At 44.7% G+C, this 9,428-nt stretch overlaps 2 protein-coding genes across 2 annotated transcripts in view; both read left to right on the top strand.

Annotated features, from left to right (window-relative positions):
- The first annotated feature begins 355 nt into the window (after positions 1-355).
- il10rb (interleukin 10 receptor, beta) lies at positions 356-7,213 on the top strand. Its single transcript, XM_037686254.1, has 8 exons — positions 356-548; positions 4,118-4,247; positions 4,374-4,558; positions 4,753-4,913; positions 5,726-5,870; positions 5,952-6,109; positions 6,193-6,350; positions 6,418-7,213. The coding sequence occupies exons 1-8, from the start codon at positions 458-460 to the stop codon at positions 6,632-6,634; spliced, it is 1,245 nt and encodes a 414-aa protein (XP_037542182.1). The 5' UTR covers positions 356-457; the 3' UTR covers positions 6,635-7,213.
- An 877-nt stretch (positions 7,214-8,090) lies between these two features.
- Positions 8,091-9,428, top strand: part of ifngr2 (interferon gamma receptor 2) — a 2,905-nt gene continuing 1,567 nt past the window's right edge. Inside the window, exons 1-4 of the mRNA XM_037687164.1 lie at positions 8,091-8,163; positions 8,574-8,688; positions 8,756-8,931; positions 9,126-9,271. Coding sequence (XP_037543092.1) covers positions 8,091-8,163; positions 8,574-8,688; positions 8,756-8,931; positions 9,126-9,271 — 510 coding nt within the window. The remainder of the gene's footprint in view (positions 8,164-8,573; positions 8,689-8,755; positions 8,932-9,125; positions 9,272-9,428) is intronic.

The raw sequence follows: 9,428 nt of genomic DNA, 5'->3' as shown, positions 1-9,428 counted from the left end.
TATATATATATATATATATATGTGTGTATATATATATATATATATGTGTATATGTGTATATATATATATATATATGTGTATATGTGTATATATATATATATATGTGTGTATATGTGTATATATATATATATGTGTATATATATTATCTTTAATTTACTCATTGATTGTTGTTGTTGTTGTTGTTGTGAAAACGTTTCTCCCTAAAAGTAACTAGTCTAGTACAGATGACATGATTTAACCTTTTTTGTATTTATCTACCTGGATGCTTCCAAACCTTTCTCAGCTTCACGCAGGTTGTATTATCTTGCGGCCGGCAGATGGCGCTAAAGCGCCTACAACGGAAACCGGAAGAGGTGAGAAACCACTAAGAAGGAAGAGAAGAACAACAACATGAACGAGATGTAAACTCTGATCCGCTGCGAACCGAGCCGAGTGGGAACAATGAAAAGCTGATCAAATGTCTGAAGACGGGTCGATCAGTAAAATCTCCGCCATGTTCGCGGTGTTTTGTGTTTTTTTGGTGCTCTTGTGCCTTCACGGCTCCGCCGGTGAGTCCTGATGTATTTTGCTAACTGTTAGCATCATGCTAACGTTCATCCGTTGCCAACTGTAAACAAGTTTCGTTATAAATATGAGTTTAAATGTTTTAACGAGGCGTTATTTGACTGTTTAGCGTTGGTGCTAATTAAAGGCCGGAATGTTTTTAAACAAATTGTGAGGTTATATGATGTGGAGAAAGAAATGAGGAAACTGAAAGTATTTTAGTCATGGCGTCGCTGAAAAACAAGTCTGAGTTGAGTTTTTATAAGATAATAATTTATTTTAGTTTATGTCTCACGGTCTGAAGTTGTATGTTAGAAATATAGTAGGTTTATAACCTGGTGGTAATTTAAGAACATCAAGACGACAACAAGATATTTCAGCTCTCCTCGTTCCAATGAACTGGACCGAGATCAGATCCAAACCTCTCCTTAAACGATCAGAATAGGTCCAGATGTTGCTGCTGGTCCTGATGTCTCACCCGGTTCTGGTACATATGGACACTGTAAATATAATGAATTGAAACTTTTTTTTATTAGAAATTAAGAAATGTTAGAATTGGAACCATCACGATGTGTCCAGATGTTATTTCCTGATGAACAGGATGTATCCAGATGTTCTGTCCTCATGAACACATGTCCAGATGTTCTGTCCACATGAACACGTGTCCAGATGTTATGTCCTCATGAACACATGTCCAGATGTTCTGTCCTCATTAACATGTGTCCAGATGTTCTGACATCATTAACAGGATGTGTCCAGATGTTCTTTCCTCATGAACAGGATGTGTACAGATGTTCTGTCCACATGAAAATGTGTACAGATGTTCTGTCTTCATGAACACAATGTGTCCAGATATGTCCTCATGAACATGTGTCCAGATGTTCTGCCATCATTAACAGGATGCATCTAGATGTTCTGTCCACACGAACAGGATGTGTACAGATGTTCTGTCCACATGAACATGTGTCCAGATGTTCTGTCTTCATGAACAGGATGTGTACAGATGTTCTGTCCACATGAACATGTGTCCAGATGTTCTGTCTTAATGAACACAATGTGCCCAGATATGTCCTCATGAACATGTGTCCAGATGTTCTGTCCTCATTAACAGGATGTGTCCAGATGTTCTGCCATCATTAACAGGATGTGTACAGGTGTTCTGTCCTCATTAGCAGGATGTGTACAGATGTTCTGTCCTCATTAACAGGATGTGTACAGATGTTCTGTCCTCATGAACATTTCTACATCAAACCAGACCAGAATAATCAAACAACGAGTGTTTGTCTTCAGAAAAAAGTCTGAACACCAAACAGACCGGTTCTGTTTGGTGTTCCAGCTGCTGCTGACACATGATTGAAACCAACCCGACCAACACCGCCCGTGTTTCTGTTTCCATCACATGACTGACAGAAAGCAGGAAGTGGGGCAGAGTGTCTCCTGGGAGCCACTGGTCCGGTTTCTGGTTCTGTCTTGTGTCCTGAAGGTTTAGTTACTGGGACGCTCGTTAAAGAACCCACTCCAGAGGTGAACAGGTTCTGTAGTTATCAGTTCATCTCACTCAGATACGTGTTGTTTAAATGTTCGGTACTTTTTAGACTTTTGTCCACTCGTATCAAAACATTCGGCTCCTTTGGGACAATCGCAACTTTTAGTTTTGGTAACTTTAAATAAAGTTTTACATTTTTTGTCAAAATATATTTTATTATATTTTCTTTAACAGCGAACTTTCTCTGATATTTCCCCCTAAAGTTCGTCTGATTCCTCAGGCGGCCTGATGTGGAGATAAATCAGTCACCACCAAGAGTTGTGCGTGTACAACATGATCCACAAAAGAACAGGATGGATGCACACATTGCAGTTTGCACAAGTAGGAATATACTGCACGTACAGTCAAATACACATGCACGCAGCACCGGCTGTGCACGGATCAGCTGCCTGCATGTGGGACTTTAGGACTTTCTTACTTCCAGATTCACAAAGCTGATGCTGCGTTCAAGGCTGCTGAAAAGCTTGGACATCTGAGCCTCATCAGACTTATTGAGTTATTGGGAAACTTTTCTAACTTGACTCAGGAGCTCAGAGCCTCGATGTTAAAACACACTGAAGTTACTGGATTGAGAAATGTTGATTTTTGTGGAGATAAACAACCTAAAATGATTAGTTTTATTCTTCTCTGTTTTTCGAACCTACTAATTTTTTTTAATTATTTTCAACAAAATTAACATAATCTTGTGGAAAACACTTAACTTGCATCATGAAGGACCCCACTCACCCAGCACACACACTTTTTGCTTCGCTCCCTTTACGAAGGAGGTTGAGGAGCATTAAGTGTAGAACCACTAGACTGAGGAACAGCTTCTACCCTGAAGCTGTTAGACTCATGAATCTCTAACCAGAAAAATCACTAATGCCACTTTAATCAGACATTTGACACTTTGTGCTGCTGATTTCTTACCTTGAGCTGCTATAATCATCTGCTCACAACAGACTCATGTTCAGGTCGCTGTTCATTACACCTTATTTATATTATTATTGTTAGTGTAAATATGTTTATTTTTATTTATACTTTATATATATATATAGCTTTTTTGGGTGTAACTGGACATGGAGCACACAATTTTGCTCCACCTCATGTACCACATGTGATGAACGAACGACAATAAAGTCTCCTTTAACTTTAACCATTTATATTAGTTTATTTCAAATATACACAAAAATACCAGAAATGATATTTGCCTGGTAGTTCCAGTATAAACCCGTATGGGAGTTCTGAGCTCCTGAGCCCAGTTAGAGAAGTTTCCCTCTAACTCAGTAAGTCTGGTGAGGCTCAGATGTCCCAGCTTTTCAGCAGCCTTGAACGCAGCATCACCTTTGTGAATCTGGAGGTAAGAAAGTCTCGCTCACAGTCAGCTGATCCGTGCACAGCAGGTGGTGTGTGCACGTGTATTTGACTGAATAGTCCTACTTGTGCGAACAAACGTGCACATTTAAAAACTGTTTGCGAATCTTGTGACTTCTTTTAAGACTGGTCTGTCTCCATGTCTGGATGGAGGTCGGTCACGTGACTCGAGCTTCTGCTGCTTTGGCTCAGTCGTGTTTTGTTTACGCTGAGTGCGTACCTGCGTTTCAGAAAGATACATCGGTACATCTGGAAAAGTAGCAGAACCATCTGATAAAGTTCTGGAGTTTTTGTGATAAGCTCTAAAAACAAAATATTAAAGACGAACTGTTTACGTCCAGAACACTGTGCAGTTTGTTTACGTTCTGAGGGTGTTTTGTCTCAGGCACCTTCACATTAAAAGCCTCTTGTCCACTTACGTTGTTTAAATGTTGGATCATGGCGACAGTTTAAAATTTGTTCAGCAGCTGGTCATAATGATTTGTCCTTCTGTTATCTGTGCCGAAGTCTCTGATCCAAGTTAAACTCATCTAAACATCAGTTCAGTCAAACTAAAAGTCGGGGCTGCAGCTGGAGTTCTGGTTCTGATCGCTCTGTCGGTTCTTCTGAGAGAACAGAACCGGCTCTGAGCCTCGGGTCGGACCATTTCGGTTGATTCTTGTTGTTTTCCTGCAGCTGAAGCGGAACTGGCTCCACCTCAGGATGTGAAGATGATCACCTTAAACACCAACTACACCCTGAGCTGGGCCTGGGACCAAAGAACCGCCGGGTCCGGCGCCGTCACCTTCACCACGCAATACGTCTCGTGAGTCCGACCGTTCAGATCCGACAGAATTCATCTTTAAATGTGCGGTCTGAAGGTGTCCGCAGCTCAGATTGGACTCTGCAGGTCATGAGGCCTTCAGTGATGAAAATGTTCTCGTCTCCTCAGGAGGTACAAGCTGAAGATGAAGAAACCGAGGTGGAACACGGCGTGTGAGGCGGCGTCCCGCAGGTCATGTGACCTGACCCGGTTGAACCTGCACTACCTGAGCATTTTCATGCTCCGCGTTCGAGCCGAGCTCAACGGCCGTCACTCGGAGTGGGTGCTCAAGGAGTTCTGTCCCGATAAAGACGGTATGGAGACGGACGGATTCAAAACCTGTTACAGACACAAACTTACGGGTCTGACCCAGATCCTGCTGCGCCACTGGTTGCCATGGTGACACCCACCACTTTCTAGAAGAATTAAGAGCAAATGTTCGTGCCGCTTCAGTGTTTTCTGTTTCGTTAATGTTGGTGTGCTGAGGTTCTCCTTCTGCTCCCACCAGCTGAAATCGGACCTCCATCTAAAATGGACGTCTCCGCTGCCGGTTCCGCTCTGGATGTTTCCATCATGGACCCTCTGACCAGCTCCAACACCTCCATGAGGGAACACCTCTCCAAGCTCTCCTTCCACATCCACTACTGGGAACTGTCAGATGAGAGGCAGGTAATGAGTCCGGTTCTGATGTAAAACTGTACCCCCAACAAGTACTGAGCCCGGTTCTGATGTAAAACTGTACCCCCAACAAGTACTGAGCCTGGTTCTCATGTAAAACTGTACCCCCCCAACAAGTACTGAGCCTGGTTCTGTTGTAAAACTGTATCCCCAACAAGTACTGTGCCCGGTTCTCATGTAAAACTGTATCTCCAACAAGTACTGAGCCCGGTTCTGATGTAAAACTGTACCCCCAACAAGTACTGAGCCCGGTTCTCACGTAAAACTGTATCTCCAACAAGTACTGAGCCTGGTTCTGTTGTAAAACTGTATCCCCAACAAGTACTGAGCCCGGTTCTCATGTAAAACTGTATCTCCAACAAGTACTGAGCCCGGTTCTCATGTAAAACTGTACCCCCCCAACAAGTACTGAGCCTGGTTCTGTTGTAAAACTGTATCCCCAACAAGTACTGTGCCCGGTTCTCATGTAAAACTGTATCTCCAACAAGTACTGAGCCCGGTTCTGATGTAAAACTGTATCCCCAACAAGTACTGAGCCTGGTTCTGATGTAAAACTGTACCCCCCCCAACAAGTACTGAGCCCGGTTCTCATGTAAAACGTTATGAGACAGGTGGTCATAATATTGTGGATGATACAGAGCTGATGTGTGTTCTGTTGGACCCCTTCCTGGTTCTGATGTGAGCCCGTCTGAACTTTATTTAAATAACTGAACCGTTCTACGGTTCTGATGAGGAGCCCTCCTGGATCCTGCAGGTTCTGTCAGATCGGGTCTCCATGCATGAAGTCTTCTTGGTGTCTTCAGGTCCAGGTGTTGAACAGCACCACCAACTTGGTGACTCTGTCGGACCTGAAAGCCTGGACCTGGTACTGTGTGAGGGTCCGGTCTTACTACGACTTCTACGACAAGTCAAGCAGCTTCACGTCTCCGCAGTGCGCTCTGACTCAAGGTAAGACACCTGAGACAGGTCCAACACTGTAACGGACCCAGCAGCCGGGTCAAGTCTGACCCGACTCGTTCTCTGCGACAGGAACCGTTCCCTGGTGGCAGATCTTCCTGTTCTTCCTGGGGTCTCTGCTCATGTGTTTCCTGCTGGTCCTGCTGTTCCTGTACGGATCCCATCGGTGCTACTGGCTCTGTAAGACCACCCTGTTCCCCAACGAGCAGCTGCCCCCGCACATCAAACAGGTATGCAGGTGGAGGAGGTGCTGCTTTGAGTTCCTGAGCTGCAGGAGGTTCTGTAACGCCTCCTTCTGGGTTCCTCCCTGCAGCGCCTCTTTGACTCTCCGGACTCGGACTGTCCTCGCCTCGTCCTCTCAGACTCCAAGTCAGAGCTGCTGTGCGAGGACGTGACCTTCTGCCCGGACTGCGCCGTCCTGGAAATCCACGGCTCCGCAGCGCCCCCAGCAGGCCTGGAGGGTTCTAACAGGTCAGGTTCTGATCCGACATTAGACCGGGTCCGGCTGCAGGAGATGTAAAATGTTTTCTGTTTGCAGCTGCAGACACTTTCGCCAGGACAGCAGCAGCAGCGGAGACTCCGGAGTTTACTCTGCAGGCAGGAACTCCAGCGTCCTGCAGACCAGCACCGGTCTGTCCTTCACAGACGTGGACCGCGAACCCGGCTCCGACCTGGAGCGGGTCAAGATGTTGCAGATGGGGTTTACGTTTTCTCCTGCGGTCGCAGCCGACGTAGATACGGACGCCAGCGTCTGATGTTTGGGTTCATCAGGGAGTGAGGACTTTCCACCGGAAGAGGAGGAGACGTCCCTGAGAGACGGACAGAGGACATTTAGACCTGATCACATTTAACCTGAACGTCCTTCGTTTTAACAGACTTGGACTCACAGGGAACTAGAGGTCCTTCGTGTTTGACTCTGAATGTGTTTGTGCCCTGAGACAGATGGACACTTTGAACTGTCTTCTCAACCATGAGACAGGTGGACAGTTTGGACCATTGTCCTTGTTTATTGCCTTTCACCTGCTTCCGTCCTTCAGGATCGACTCCTCCATCTGTTTTTCTTGTGCGGTTCGGGTCACTCTTTTTTTGTCACTCTTGTTTCCGGTCACTGTTTAAATATTAACAAAGTATCTCGTCTCTTATTAATCATGTTTCACTGGATGAGAAACGGAATTTTGTTTGACACAAATAAAAAGATAATGTTGGGGATGTTTTTATTACTATGGCTGAGATTGCTAACTGCCCATGAACCATATGTTGGGTTAGCAGAGACGTCTGTGAGCTCAGCTGAACTGATAAGCACTTAAAAACAAGCTGCACACGCAGCTTGTGACTGGTCTTCGTATGTACTTCCTGTATATCTGTGTAAACTGTCCTGAAAATCTGACCTTGCAAGTAAAATACTGGTTAAAAATCTGCCTTCGAGTGTGGTTCTTTTTATTTAAGTAAAGAGAGAATATTTTCCTCCAATAGATAACTCATCATAAAGTTCACACGATGTACGGAAGTCCTCTTCTGCCAGTCTGATCAGCAAAACGTTAACGTGCCGCCCTGCAGCTCCTGAAGTTTAAACGTGGTCTCCGTCATATTCCAGGGTCAGTCCATGGTTCTGAAGCGACCTGAAGACGTGACGTCACACACAGCAGGTTGAGTGCATCGCTGCAGTTATATTTTAATACATATTTTTAAATTGTTCATAAAGCAGGTGACACCTGGATTATATTTAATCTGTCACCTCAAAAACAAAAGTTGTATGTCACATTTGAAATAAATATTTTAAATATCTATACATTTAAACATTTGTTAATGAACGATTATACTAGTCAAAGTTTTTTTTCTCGTATAATAAAAATTAGTTAGTTTGAACTTTATTTTGAAACAATCCAAGCTTCCGTCCGTTTTGTCCTTTCGCGGCACCCGTAAAGGCTGCCCCGTAATGCGGATGTAGAGGCGCAGCTCCATTTTTAGCAGCGCTAAAGCTAGCCGAGTTTCGCTGTTAAAAGCCAATAAAAGGATAAATAAAATTAGATTTTTATTTAATGACGATGATTTTAATATTTTACTTTACAATCAGTTAATCGGATATTTCACCATGTTTATGACTCGATGACTTCCCATAAATTCATGTCGGATTTCAGGAAGTAAATTTGTCTCCTTTCGAGTCCAACAGAGGACAAATGTCCATCGGATGAAATGGACGGGTGGACACGGATGTTTTCTGGATCCCGTCGCTGTTTTCTGGACTTCTTCGTGGTGGTTCTGTCCGTCTGCGCTTTGGGTCCAGGTAAATGTGTTGAAACGAACCGGTTCCGATAAAGTCTGTTATAAAGTAAATAAAATAAATATATAAAAACTATTTAGTAAGTAAAACTATTAAAGTTTATAAAAACTAATGAGTCCTCCAAATTTAACATTTACAGAATAGACCGTTCAGACACGATTAAAGGTTGTTTTAAACGAGATTAAACATTTCAGACAAAATTAAGTAAATTAACAAAATTCAAAAACTAATATTACATTAATTTAAAAAAACACGACGTAATACTCAAACATGAACCTAAATGGACACACACATCTGTCCCCTGGTCTGTGCAGAGGACACAGCTCCAGAATCTTTGTCCTGTCACTGCGCACTGCACGGTCTGACCTTCGGGGTGAACCTGCTGGAAATGAAACGTGATGATTTTCTTCCAGTTGACTGTGACGGGGTTTTGGCCCCGCCGACCCACGTCCACGTTAACGGGTCCCGGCTGGTCTGGACCGCGGCCTCAGAGGAGTCCGGCGTCACCTACAGAGTGGAGTATCAGAGGTGCGTTCTGATCCGTTTGGGGTTTCAGTTCTGTCCAAACATCTCATGTTGTGTCCTGTGTCCTCAGGTTCGCGTCCAACAGTTGGGACGTGGTACCGGAGTGCCGCAGCACGCCTCTTACCTTCTGCGACCGTGGTCCTGTACGGTCTCAGAACTGGTCCCATGACGCCTGCGTTCAACTGCGGGTCCAAGCTGAGAGAGCCGGGTCGATGTCAGAACCGGTCCAAGCCTGCAGCACTCACGGTAAAGCACCAGCAACTGTTCCTCCGGGCAGAACCTTTGGACCGGTTCCTGCTCCGTTCTCTACAAAGTTAAAAAACAGAAAATTATTTGATGCAATTTAGAAACAATGGTTCTATGACCCGGTTCTGAAGAAGATGGGTTGTTATGTAAAACTCCTCTGTGGACCGGACCTGACCTCCATCTGTTCCCCGCAGGTGACCCGTGTTCTCCTCAGGTCCATCTGACTGCCAGGCCTGGTTCTCTGACCGTCCATCTGAGCAAGAACCACAGCCTGTTTCTGGAACACGCAGATCACGCTCGGCACTGGATCTACTTTGGAGCGGAGGGAGAAGAACTGGAGGTGAGAGGAGGTCCAACGGGTCCTGCGTCGGTTCTGGCTCCTCCAACAGACCGAGTCCAATCCGTGCTCAGGACCCTCTCTGAATTTTTTGTGCTGTAATACGTAGGTTCAGACAGGAAGTGGAGGTTCAAACAGGAAGTTAAGGTTCAGACAGGAA

Source organism: Nematolebias whitei, chromosome 13, assembly GCF_014905685.2.
Source record: "Nematolebias whitei isolate Nwh7 chromosome 13, NemWhi1, whole genome shotgun sequence".
NCBI classification, from domain to species: Eukaryota; Metazoa; Chordata; class Actinopteri; order Cyprinodontiformes; family Rivulidae; genus Nematolebias; species Nematolebias whitei.
The sequence above is the reverse complement of the archived record's forward strand: the minus strand, read 5'-3'. Positions and strand labels throughout refer to the sequence as shown.